We start from the raw sequence: 14,326 nt of genomic DNA on the forward strand, positions 1-14,326 counted from the left end.
TCACTGTGGCCTTGGAACAATTTCTTCAGGTTTACCTTGGGCAGCAGATGAGGAACAAAAGGATCAGCAAGACCAGCACAAGCAACAGAAAATGTAGGTCTGCATAGGATGAAAACAGATCCAGGTGAGGCCCTTCAATGAATGGTCTACTGATGGAGGACCAGCTTGCTCAAAATGTAGAAGTACTGATGTGTGAGGAGGCTCAAACTTTCGTGGAAGGTTGTTACTCATGCCTGCAGCCTCCTGGGAAAAATAAATTCTTGGATATACATTGCAGTAATGTTGTTTTCTTATTTGTTCTTTTGTGGGATGTGTGTTTTGCTGTATAGGCTTGTGTTTGTTGCCCTCCTTATTTGCCCATGAACTGAGTGGCTTGCCCAGCCATTGCAGATGCTGATTAAAAGTAAATGGTGTTGTAATGGGCCTGGAGTCATAGGTAAGCCAGATCAGGTAAGGGTGGCAGACTTCCTTCCCTACAGGTGACCAGGCAGATTTGGGACCTGTAACATTGTGCATTTCTTCCAGTTTTATCCAGTATTGGATGAGTAGACATTTTCTCCCATTAAATAATGTGAAGATCTGTACTCTATCTACTGATGTCATCGTTCTCCTTGGCAAAAGCCAAACTGGCAAATTAAACCAGTTTGTACACAACCTTGCTATCATATCTGATACCTGTGGCCTTGTATTTAAGCTAAAACATTCATTTTCTTAACTTTTTGACTTCACTATTTCATAATTTTCCTGGTTGGTCTCCATATTTTAGCCTCCATAAGTATAGCACCAACCAAGGTCTGAGATATAGCATGCTACAGAATGCACTGAAGAGTATCATGGAATTGAGATCTCCAGATTTGTGACTGGTTGTTAATGTCGAGAACTTGAGAGAAAACACTTGCAGTTCCTGCTATCTCTGAAGATGCTGGAGAATCTGAGATAACAAGGTGCAGAGCTGGATGAACACAGCAGGCCAAGTAGCATGAGAGGAGCAGGAGGGCTGACGTTTCAGGCCTTGAACCTTCTTCAGAAAAACCCTCTGATTAAGGTTATAGGTCCAAAACGTCAGCCCTCCTGCTCCTCTGATGATGCTTTGCCTGCTGTGTTCATCCAGCTGTACACTTTGTTATTTGAGAGAAAACACTTTTGTCTTCATCGGTCATTAGCCTCAGGATAATGTGCACACAGCCCTTACAGTAGAGAAGGATAAGATTGATAGATGTGCTGAAGGTTGAAATTTTCTGAAAGTGGAGAAATTAGTTAATTAGCAGGTTAATGAAACAAAGAACTGGGGATGCTTCAGATCTGAAGTAAAAGCAAAAATAGCTGGAGAGGCTCAGTAGCATTTTTAGAGAGAAAAACCAAGCCAATGCCTCAAGGACAGTGACCCTTTGTTTATTAGTAGGACGCTCATTGGCTAGAGGGCTCAGGTTTAAGAATTCAGAGAAGTTAAAAAAAATGTTGTGGGTTAAACTTTACTGCCTAAAAGTTGGATGGAAACAAATTCAGATTGGAATTGGATGAATATATGAAGGGGATCAAAATTGCAAGTATGTAAAATTAGAACTAGGGTTTTGGATATCTCTCTTAAAGCATGATGGACTGAGTGACCTTCTGTGTTGCATACTCCTATGACAGGTAAGTAGATGGGTGACCACATCCTGAGCCTTTATTTGTGCTCTGGAAATGCTGGCTAGAATGTATGCGTTGGTGGGCTTAAGTGCCTGTTCTCCAGTCTCTCCCTTTTGGGGTGCCATTTAACTTTTATAGCACTCACTGCTGCTGTGATTAGAATTTCTGTGAGGATGATTGATATGAACCTTTTGACATGAACTGGCATTTATACCATCCACTTAAAAGCATGAATTTTATGAATGGATCCCACTAAATCAAAATCAGGTTAATACAATAAGGGTTGTGTGAAAAGGCCTTCAGTGCTTACTGATGTAATATCTTGCTACAGTGATTGGATATATACATATGACCTTTTTATATGTTGCTTTGAAAGCAGATTCCATAATTGTACAGATTTGGCTTCACACTGGTACAAGGTGTCCGTCTGTTGGTTGTTTGCTCATTTATGCAGATGTTGAATTCTTAATGATATTGTATGGCTTTCACACCACTAATATTTTGTGAGCAAGGTTAGATTTTGTGATAAATGAGGAAAATTCCTGCTAATGGATTGCAAAATGCAGAGCGGGTGCAACATTTGTAGTGTCAAGGACATACAACAGAAGCTTCGTTAATATGTCTTAGTTACTGCAATTGTCAGCTGGAGCTTGATCAAAGAATTTTCATTAAGGTTCACTGTAGTTGCAGGATTGTTAGAAAACATAAAGAGGAGGCTGGTGTGACACTGAATTACAGCAGAGAGAATAATGGCAGTGGAATCTGCCTGTGGATGCAGACAAATTGCTATCTTTAATGAAAATCCAATTTCATCTTTAACATCAAGGTGAAATCTCCAGTTCGCGAAATGGCCCAGATATTTTGATTACTGTTGGGACGGATTCAACCAACGATAGTCCTCTTTAAAATTACAGAATTATCTGTCAGTGAATTCCCAGCCACCTAGATTCCAAGTCTGGTCTGTCCCAAATATGTCCTTGGTAGCAAACCAGAGGGAGATCTACGCAAATAAAATAAAACAAAGAACTGCCAATACTGAAGATCTGAAATCTGGAAAAACCCAGCAGGTCTGGCAACATCTGTGGAGAGAAAACAGAATTAACATTTTGAGCCCAGTGACCCTTCTTCAGAGAAATCCACTCAGTGCCAGAGTAATATCCCAGGCTAACTCTCACAGATTTTTTATGCTGTGCTTAAGAAGTTAAAGATCACAAAGGCACATTGAGTGGATGAGGAAAGGTAGGTCATAGAGTCATATAACACGGAAACAGACTCTTCGATCCAACCAGTTCATGCTGACCATAATCCCAAATTAAACAAGCCCCACCTGTCTCTACTTGGCCCATATCCTTCCAAACCTTTTCTATTCATGCACTTTTCATGTGTGGAATAATAATAAGATTCAGGGGGTTTTGGGACAGTTTTCAGAGAATACCCTTCAATGACAAGCCAGTTTGGAACTTTCCAACGCAGAACTGAACTGATCCAAGTTTGAGTTCCTCTCTGTCCCTCTGTGCATGTGTCTGTCAGTTTATCACATGACCCAATGTATAAATCTTACCAAGACTCCCTCAACGCTTCTAATACAGTCTCCTGCCAGCATATGCTATGTATTATCTATCCCCCACTTGCTCATTGTTGGCTAAAGCATTGTGTTAATTTTCAGTACCTGTGCACAAAGTGAGAAGATATGGTGGTATGTGGCTAGAGAAAGGGGGATTGACTTGGAGTGTCTGATATGTGAATGGGAAATAGGATGCCAAGTGAGTGAGGGATTGAGTGCCAGGTGGATGAAGGGGTCCGATTCCTGCTGGGTGAGAACCATGCAAGGGTGAGTGGGAGGGGAAGAGGACTCTGTGTCGCGCTGGAGTTTTCATGCATGGCTGGGTCCAGTTGGATTGTTGAGAGGAGTGAGTTGGGGCTGTTGGGGCGAGGTTGGATTGGGCCAAGCAGGAGGGATGTGGAGATGTGCTCCTCCTCCCTGCCCTCTCATCACCACCTCTCCCTCCCTAACCTAACAACCATCTTCCTCTCCCCTCACCACCATCTGTCCTTCCCTCCCCTCTCTATCATCTCCCCATCCCTTCAGCACCATCTCACAGCTAAAAAGAATGGCAGATGAATCCCTGTCTTTTCACACAGGATCTCATATTGCAGGAATCAACCCTCAGTAAGCAGATGGCCCCCTGTGGAAAAGCAACATAGCTCCAAGGTCTCTTTAAAAAGCTCATCAAGAATCAGTCCAGCTCCACAGCAGCAGTTGTTACCTCATACCTTGTAGACCCCAAAATCAGCGGGACATTGACAGGATGCAGAGATGGGCTGAGAGGTGGCAGATGGAGTTCAACCTGGATAAATGCGAGGTGATGCATTTTGGAAGGTCGAATTTGAAAGCTGAGTACAGGATTAAGGATAGGATTCTTGGCAGTGTGGAGGAACAGAGGGATCTTGGTGTGCAGATACATAGATCCCTTAAAATGGCCACCCAAGTGGGCACGGTTGTTAAGAAAGCATATGGTGTTTTGGCTTTCATTAACAGGGGGATTGAGTTTAAGAGTCGTGAGATCTTGTTGCAGCTCTATAAAACTTTGGTTAGACCGCACTTGGAATACTGCGTCCAGTTCTGGTCGCCCTATTGTAGGAAAGATGTGGATGCTTTGGAGAGGGTTCCGAGGAGGTTTACCAGGATGCTGCCTGGACTGGAGGGCTTATCTTATGAAGAGAGGTTGACTGAGCTCGGTCTCTTCTCATTGGAGAAAAGGAGGAGGAGAGGGGACCTAATTGAGGTTTACAAGATAATGAGAGGCATAGATAGAGTTGATAGCCAGAGACTATTTCCCAGGGCAGAAATGGCTAGCACGAGGGGTCATAGTTTTAAGCTGGTTGGAGGAAAATATAGAAGGGATGTCAGAGGCGGGTTCTTTACACAGAGAGTTGTGAGAGCATGGAATGCGTTGCCAGCAGCAGTTGTGGAAGCAAGGTCATTGGGGTCATTTAAGAGACTGCTGGACATGCATATGGTCAGAGAAATTTGACGGTGCATACATGAGGATCAATGGTCGGCACAACATTGTGGGCTGAAGGGCCTGTTCTGTGCTGTACTGTTCTATGTTCTATGTTCTATCTCATCTTGCAAGCATGATAGGTAGGCCCTGTTAGAAAACCATTTCCGGGTTACTCCTGTGTGAAAGAAATGAGTAAGAATCTTCTGTGGCCAGTCAATAAGAAGGTGGCTTTAATGATTGCTGTCTCATTAAGGACACTGGAAGGTCCCATCAAGGAGCCCACAGCAAAAAAGTCTCCCAGGACAAGATGTGTACTGCTATGAAATGCAATGCACCTCAACTCTGAGGTATGTCAGAAGCAATAACCGAAATTGAAAAGTAAAGAATGCTCATAGCTGTCTATGCCATTCATAACGAGGAGGATTGTTTGTGGCTCTGACTGGGCCCCCCTCTGCACAGTAACATTGCATTTGGGTGCAATTGAAGGGAGCTCTGATGGTCCTATTATGACAGGCTGTCTGAGTGCCTACTAGGCTCCAGAGTCAGAAGGGGTGTCTGACGTTGGAAATATGCTAGCAGGTTTTGGAATTTGGACCTAAAATTATCTCCGATCATAATTGCCTTCACTGTCTGCTTGCCTCAATGGAACAGTGTATTTTTTTGGTTTCTTTGACAGTCACCTCCAGTAAAATTCAGCCGAGAAATGCGTTGGAGAGCTGACTTGATGACCAATTTTCAATAAAGTCTCTACCTTTGCTGAGCTGATAAGAGACCATTCTCAGTGAAGTTAAAACCAAAAGAATTGCCAGGTTTTTTTATGAGAGTTTCTCCTATCAAAAGCAAATTCTATCATCAAAAACTGCATATATTTCCTACCTTTAAAGCATGTGTGTGTTGTGGAAAGTACTCCACCTTCGTGAATGTTGTTTTAATTCTTTCGTAAGTAATTCCCTGCCTAAAAGAATGAATAATATTTGGTGGTTTTACATTCCAATACTTAAATTATCATCAAATGTTAATTATTCCATTCCTGTAACAGTACTGGCCATAATGTCTTCCGGACTAGGAGTATTCCTGTGTCATGTGAGTGTAAGTTTCGAACAAGAGGAATTTCCCTTACATACGCTGCGCACATGAGTTCCATCATCCCTTGGAAGCTTTGCATTGTAAAAAGGTGAGGTGACTGGATGAGAGTCATCTGCTGCATTTTTTGCTTCCTGATTCTGGATTCTGAAGTTACAAAATGTGAGTGCCCAGTTTGATGGATTTATGTGTAGCTTAGGATCACGGCTGGAGACACCCAGGGTGGAAATCAGAGAGTTTGATATCAATCCTCTTAACCAGGGAGCATCTTGTCATATTTTGAAACCAGTCTAACCAGTATTATCCACCACAGCTTTCATACATTGCATTTTACTTGCCCTTCCCTCCATGGGCTCCAGACGTGCCAGCAGACATATGTGCCAACTTGATTAATGTAAATAAAAGGACCTCAGAAATTCCCATAGGGTAAGGTTCATATTGCGATTAGTGAAGTATGATTTCAGTGCTCTCAGGGGTAATGTGCTGAAGTAACATGGTGGAGATTCAGTTGCATTGGTACAGGCTGTTACAAAGCATCCAGCAGATGGTCAGTTGGCAGAATAGATCCATAAGAGTGTTTCTATTCCTTATTGGACTGCTCACATCCTTTTTCATTTAGCCACATCATCGTACCCTTCCATTGCTTTCTCCCTCTTGTGCTTATCTAGTTTCTCTATAAATGCACCAATTGGTCTCATCTGATCATTTATTTGTAGATAAAAATAGAAAAGAAAAATCAGCCATTTGATTTTACAGTTAAAGGGGTGCAGTTGTTACTTTAGGGTTATTTTCAGGCTGTGAATGACATTTAGAAGTTTGATCCGTTAGCATGGAAACTATATCTACAACACACTGCTTTGTGATTCTTCTCAATAACTCAGCCAAATTTCAGACTTGCCTTTGGCATGTGGTAATCACCTGTACCACATTGTTGGACGTGCTACAATATGCCACTGCAATCCCAGGTTGGGAAGAGAAAAATTGCCCAGGATTCCTGTTCAAAGTTGTTATTCAGCAATTCCTGTCCATCGAGTGCAGTGCCAGCAGTGATGTCTCATGTTCAAGTATCCTACTATCATTCGGTGCTGAGACTCTCATAACATGAGTGGATGCCTTCAACAGAGTAAGGGAAGGTACCAGAGGTTTCTGACGTATCAATGTCCGACTTACGAATGCTTGTAGATCACATGCAATCCCGTGCATGGGTGTAATTTTAAGGATCCAACATTCAAACAGCTATTTTGTATTGTCCTGCTATGTGTTCTGACTTGCGTAAAATTGACTTGTGAGCAGACTCTGGACTGGAACCTAAAACATAGATTTAATCACATTATTGATGAAGGAAATTAGAATTTTACTTGAAGCTGAAAATTCTAAAATCTATCTGGCCAGTATCATTGTCATTGCGCACTCTTCTGTTGCAAACCCAACAAAATACCTTGTGAGATTCTTGAACTGTTATCATTTCTGGGCCACCTTTTAACTGTGGAAGTGAATGGGTTTTGAGTGAGTTGAAATTCCACCCAGTGGGAAAGATTTAATGTGGCCCACTGCTGTGGGAAGCAGGGTGACTGGGTCCACTTCATTATAGGAAAGACACCACGTCAGTCTGCGCGTGGCAGCAACAGCACCTGACTAAGTTTGAAGACAGAAGACCTGAGATGGCACTACCCGCTGCCAGTGGTGAGAAGTCAATTAGGTTCATTAATGATCCATCATCCCTGAAGCCGCCACAACTCGATCATGGTTTCCGGATTAAAGGGAGCTGTATAGCTTTACCATGCTTTCCAAAGGGCAGCTAGCAGGACCTGTGGACTCTGAGTTTTGCAGGTGGGGGAGGAGTTAGTTGTAGTTAAATAATCTGTGTCTGATCAGAAACCTGGTATTGAGGGTGGAGGTCAGGGTGCTTGCTGAAAGCTAAATTCCCTTGCTCTGATCCCACTTCTCTTGCAACCCCCCTGCCACTGCCCCACCCAACCCTTCCATCACTTCTCACCCTGTAATCCTTAAGCCACACTCACTCATCTCTGGTCCAGGGTCCCATGATAATCCTGGGCCTCTTGCGAATGCTTTTCCACCAGCAGTCACTTCTCCCACTGGCAATCGCAGCAATGATAAGACTGCCAGCCTCTGACTAGTAGGCAGCTCTTGATGCGTGGGACTTCTACAGTTGGAAACCTCAATCTTGGGGATGGCTCAGCCCCGGCCACATAAGTGTATGAAGGACAGTTGATTCTATCACGCCTCCCCTGCAAAGTACTGAGAGTTCCCTGCCACTTCTCCAACCAGTGGGAAGACCACCATCAGCCTGAAAGCATCTCTTAAAGCGTCCTTGTTCAAGAGATTTGGAACCTACATTACTTTTTAATAAGTTATGCCTGCATTATTTTGACACAATTGGAAAAAAAGTATAGTATAGAAAATGCAAATTGTAAATCAGAATTTCATATTTTTATTTTCAAATGTTCGTTTTTTTTCTCCTTTACTTTCATCTGAACTGACCAAAGAACAACAGTAACACCTTGTAACTCAAACAGAAAAGTTGATCCTTGAATTTTTAGTGTCTGGTTAACTAAATGATGAATAGTCTATTCACAGAAAGATTGTACATAAATAATTTCTTTTTTGAGGGTGTACATATTACATTAGCACAAAATTTTAACATGCATCCTTTTTAAATATCAACTATGACATTTGAATTTTTGTATAGATTGGAAAACCAAAGCTCTGTTTGTCTTTATTGAAGTTTCTATCAACAGGGGTAATTGTTAAGAACAGCACTTCTGTTTACATTTTCACCATCAGCCTTATCTCAGAAATAGCATACAAGACCACAGCTGGTTGAAAAGAAATGATAGAAAAGAAATAAATAGATCAATGGATGCCACTTATAGAATCATAATTGCTTAAAAAAACCGAAGTAACAATCTTTGCGTGAAGTATGTAATGAGTTGCCATTTATTGCTAGGTGCATTAACTGCGTCCGCTGTGATACTTTGTGGCACGTGCTAATCTTCTGTAAGGCTTATGTTGTGTGCAATTTCCTGTCTAAACCAGAAACTAGTTGTTAAAGTAAAAGTAAATGTGAGCATGAACAATAAAATCTTTTATTTATATGAGTATAAGGGGTAGCTCATTTAAAGGTATTCAGCCTAAATGGATTGAATGTGACTCTATGTCCCAACAGGTTCTTGTGCATACAAACTGAACATGATTGTGCATTCCTGACAGGAGCTGCTGAATAGAGAATGACCATGAATTTGTGACAGGTTTTGATGAATGCAATGCACTAAATGCAGCATACGCAGTTTGACACTATGGCCCTAATGTGGTCTTGTATACATAGATTGAGTATTACTGCACAGCCCTGACATTTATTTCCCTATTGCAGTTCTACAAAGCGCCACAAATCAATGGAAGATGAAATGGACAGCCCTGGTGAAGAACCTTTTTATACCAACCAGGGTCGATCTCCGGGAAGTGGCAGTCAATCCAGTGGCTGGCATGAGGTGGAGCCAGGTAAGCGGCACAATTGATTCTCAAACAAATGTTTGACAATTTGCAGAAACAATCAGCTTTGACTATCAATCATTTGCAGAGGAATAAATGGTGATGTTGTTGACATATCTTGAGTATAATGTAAAATTTATCAAAGTGCTGAGAATTCATTCCTTTGTAAAACACTGCTACAGTTGTTAATAATAAGTTAACGGAAATGTTATGAGGTACATTTTTACAAGAGCCATAAATAACCTTCAGGGCTTGTCTTTGAAATTATCTTTCTGAACTATTGGTAGAATTTGCTGGTGATTTCAGAGTCCACAGGACACTTTCAATTCTATTTTTGCTCAGGAAAATTACATAAGCTGTTATTTATTTTCATATTTTTATTGTTTCCCATCAGCAAGTCACTGTAAGTAACATAATCCAATTTGGATTGTAAATTTATACCTGAGACATACTTTGAACCATCTGAAAGCCAAAAACACAGAGCATTTTTGATTTGTGATCTTTTCTTAAATATAGCATGCACAAGATGATTTTTTTGGTGCTTTCAGTTGGAATTTTACAAAGCAAATGGATTATGGGTCAATGAAATCAATATTTCTGATCAAGTTAGTTCTAGCCTTTAGGGTTTATGTACGCTAGCTGATTTTGCTTGCGAAGAATCTTTAATCCTTGCAGGAATGATAAAGAAAGCCTGTCCTGTTCACAATTACAGATGTATGTATTTTAATGTAGATGAAGTAGGGTTTTTTACTTAATTAAATACTAATGAATACAGCAGCCACTGCTGTCAAGCCTTGTTTCCAGAAAGTTTTGGTGTCCCGTAATATATTGCTTTACAAGTTTGATACAGCACAGAAATGCAAAATGGGAGGGTATCAATTTGATTCTCTGCTGATGACTTTTTCAATCATAAGCAGATGGATGAATCAAATGCCAAATAGGAAAGAGAGAGTTTCTCTGATGGTCTGGTACCAGACACACAGAACTTTTCTCAACTTCAGTATTGGGAAGATAGAAGCATTATTTTTGCTCCTTACTTCTGACTTCATCCAATTTTACCAACTCTGTCTTTTTCTCTGGCAACTGTCTGCGATTAAGACAATTTGTTCACAACGTTAGTGTTTTATCTTCAGCCGAGCTTCCAATTTCATATTTATGCCATCGTTCAGACTGCTTATTTCCACCTCTGCAGCATTGCTCAACTTCACCCTGTCTCAGCTCATTTGCTGCTGAAACCCTTACTCATGCTTTTGTTATTTCAAGACTCGACTACAAAATCATACATCTCATTTGTCTCACATATCCTACTCTAAAAATTCCCAAGTCCTGTTCCACTATCAGCTCTTTCTGTTCTCTAATCCACATTGGCTCCTGGTCAAGCAATGTCTTGATTTTAAAACTCTTCCTTGTTTCAAATCTCTTCATGGCTTTACCCCTTCCTTCTCATTCATTTCCAACTCATAACCTTACATAATATTGGCATTCCTCTAATTCTTACCTGTTATCTATCCCAATTTTAATTGTTCCACCATTGATGGTTGTATCTTCAGTTGCCTCAGCCCCAAAGTGTGGAATTTCTTCTCATATCTGTCTGTCTTGCTTGCTTCATCTAAGAAAACTCCTAAATCCTCTTCTGACTTCATATTACCTATTGTGGCTCAGTGTCATACTTAATTTTACAATATCCCAGTGAAAGACCTTTGGATATTTCAAGTACATTTTAAAAATTCTGAACGAATATTGTCATTGTAGTGATAGTGAGGAAGATGGACTGCTGAATTAAGTTGATTTTTCTTATGCATTTACTGTTTATTGGCTTGAGTGGCAGTGTTTGTTTGTACATGTGATTGCTTGAAGAAAAAGGAAATTGATGAGTTTTTTAAAGAAAGTGAAAAATCCCAATAAAATCACTTAAGTATGATGTTTGTTACTGTAACATTGTACCAGAATGCCAGTGTACATTGTTAGTTTCAAAAGCAGTTTTGGTGTTTTTGAGATTATCATGCATTGAAACAAAATGATGCCCGACCAGCAATGGATTTCTACATTTATTGACACACACATGTGTGAAAAGGAAATAGGAAACAATGCGTGCATCTAGATATTCTTGCTGTTGAAATGTGGGTCTTTATAGTTACAGAAAAGGGGATTTATTTATTTGTTTGTAGAGCATGTTTATAAGTCCCTATATTATCTCAATTGCAGTAATTTTAAGAACGAACAAATAGAATTGGAGGAACCTAAAGTTGCCGCGAAGCATTAATGCCATTGACATTGAAGCTTAGCGTGTGCAAATAAATTTCATAATGCAGGATGAAGAACGTTGTGTAAGGGTTTTGGGTCTCTGCAGCAATCTTAAGATAATGTCACAGAATTGCACACCTCTAAGAATAAATTGCACAGCGCAGCAGAGCTAGAACACTCTAGAATAAGAGTTTTCAGAACACATGGACACAAGAAGATTACAGTTTAGACCTTAATAATATCAAATAATGTAAGAATCTGGTCAACATATGATTACCATGTAATACAGTATTGAGTACTGTTGTGTAGTAGATAGTGTTATTTTGAAGTCTAGGCCAAAAACCTTGCCGTCTCCTTGACCAGTCTATTTTGAATCTGAATTCAATGTGTGACATCAAACCACAGGATAAAAGAGTATAAGATAGCCACTAATAACTCCAATAAGAATTTCAGGAGAAATTTCTTACTAGGAAATGTTGAAATTGTGAAACTTGCACTGAAGATCATAGGTATATATAAAGAGAAGCTAGATAAGAGAGAAAGAAATAGAAGATTATGTGCTCGGGTAAGATTAAGTAAACTGGCAAGAATCTGGTGTGAAGCACAAACACACGCTTAGACTAATTAGGTGGTATGTCTTGAATCTGTGCAGTTATTTCTATATGCTATAAGGATGGTTACCGTCAGCCAAACCTGTTGTTAAAAATGGACAGGATTTTTCCAAATGCACCCATTCATACATGTGTCCAAAGTGGCTGTCAAATCCGAATGCTTTTTCAATTCCAAAAATTTAGCATGCTCTTGGTGAACAAGTGCAAACACTATTAAGATTAGCAATGTTTGCCAGCCCATGCACAATCCTGACGTGTATTAAAACTTAAAATGAAGAACTATTTAGATGACCTGTTTCAGTTATGGCTAGTGGGGGCTGTCTGCATTTATTTCACTGTGTTGTTAGTAGAAGCTGTTAACTATGTGCAGTGATACATGGAGTTTGCTCTTGACACCTGAGCAAGCAATGATCTTTGTGACAACATATGACAGCTTATTTCCACTATTAATGTTGCACTACTGTATTTATCTACTAAATGGGAGTGCAAAAGATACATTAAAACCTCTGATGTGTGATGAGACATTTAATAGGTTGCATCAGTATACACAGAGTATTCAATTGAATTGTTAATTTCTTCAACTTGATAGGAGAATATCCCTTAGCTCCATCTTCCTCTTCTGAAAGCACTGGATTCCATATCATTTATTACACAGCCCATGATTAGCTATTCTTCATGTAAGCGAATCAGTGGGTGCTGACGCTAATTGCACAATATGATTTAATAACCAGCAACTCCACAGACTGAAAACAAACCTTCGCATTTTCTTGAAATAACTGTTCTGAAGAAGGGTCACTGGATCTGAAACATTAACTCTGATTTCTCTTTACAGACCTGCCGGGATTTTCCAGCAATTTCTGTTTTTGTTTCAGATTTCCACCATCTGCAGCTCTTTCAGTTTTTTGTCTTGGAATTTTCTTCATCTGTATGGTGCACTGCCATACTAGGCAATGTATTTACAAATTTAGCCATTAGGGAGTTCCAGGAATGGCTTTTGTTTTTAATTGCCTTTCACATTTTTAGAGTGGAGAAGCTGAACTTTTCAGCAGATCTAGAAAGAAGTTAAAAGCTATGATCCCCACAGTATCAGTCACGCAACACTTCATTGAATTTTTTATTTCTCAACGTAAAATATTTGCTCTCCATGAAGATTTGGATTGAAGCAATTTAAATCAAAGTTTTTTTTCCTCTCTGTGTAAAAGAGATTTGCAAATAATAATGCACGTGGAGTGTTTTAATAGGATGGTACATTCTACAGTAAGTTATCCTAATATTATTTAAACCTGTTCTATAATTCTATTAAACTATTTAAGAGGAAGCAATTGCTCTTGTGAGTAATACATAATTTATGTTAGTGGAACATTCAAAAGGTATATTTATTAAGGTATGGAATAATTTACACTAAATTATCTAATTACCTACGACCATTCCTATGATTGCAAACCAACCCTGGAATGAAGAATGTGATTCTGCTGTATTAGGATGTCATGGTATCTGTGGCTTTTTGTATGGGCCACTTGGAAGTTGCACAGAACTGTCTAACTGAGCAACTGCTTGAGGTGAAGCTTCACTGACAAAAGAATTTGTAATTTTTAGAGCAGAAGGACGTGTCAAGAATCCACTGGTACCAGTGCCTCATTTTAGTGTTTCTGAATCAAATTTCCAACAGTTTTTAAAACTTCTAGAGTGTGCTCATTTTTGGATTGCTGTCGGGTTTTTTTTGTCAGTTGAATTAAATTGGCGTATTCTCAACTTTTCCACCAACATGTACATCTGTCTACTCTGTGCAGGCATCTCACAATTTTGAACAAATTAGTCAACCATCTCTCTTCTAAGGAGAACCATCATAGTTCTTCCAGTCTGTACACATAACTGAAGTTTCTCATTCCTGGTACCATTCTTAGAGATCTTATCTGCACCCACTTTCAAGCCTTCATGTTTTTCTTAAAGTGCAGTGCCTATAATTTGATGCATTACCTCAGTTGAGGCCAGATCTGTGTTTTGTTATGATTCATAATATCCTCCTTGCTTTTCTACTCTGTGCCTCTAGTTATAAATCCTAAGATTCTATATGATTTATTAAAATACCGCACCACCATCAATATTTTATGGTCTGCACAATTCCAAGACTCTGGCTTCCTCAACCCCTTTCAAACTGCAGTTTTCAGTTAATATTTCTTCCCCTCAGCCTGAGGTTGTAGCCTTGCTTGCCGAGCCGGTGGGTTTGATAGCAGACATTCCATC

General features: G+C 39.8%; 1 protein-coding gene across 20 annotated transcripts in view; it reads left to right on the top strand.

Annotated features, from left to right (window-relative positions):
- Positions 1-14,326, top strand: part of nfia (nuclear factor I/A) — a 738,669-nt gene that overhangs the window by 570,282 nt on the left and 154,061 nt on the right. For all 20 annotated transcript variants that reach the window (XM_048539762.2, XM_059647912.1, XM_048539775.2 and 17 more), the window contains one exon: positions 9,109-9,236. In XM_048539762.2, the coding sequence (XP_048395719.1) occupies positions 9,109-9,236 (128 nt within the window). The remainder of the gene's footprint in view (positions 1-9,108; positions 9,237-14,326) is intronic.

Source organism: Stegostoma tigrinum, chromosome 8 (assembly GCF_030684315.1).
Source record: "Stegostoma tigrinum isolate sSteTig4 chromosome 8, sSteTig4.hap1, whole genome shotgun sequence".
NCBI classification, from domain to species: Eukaryota; Metazoa; Chordata; class Chondrichthyes; order Orectolobiformes; family Stegostomatidae; genus Stegostoma; species Stegostoma tigrinum.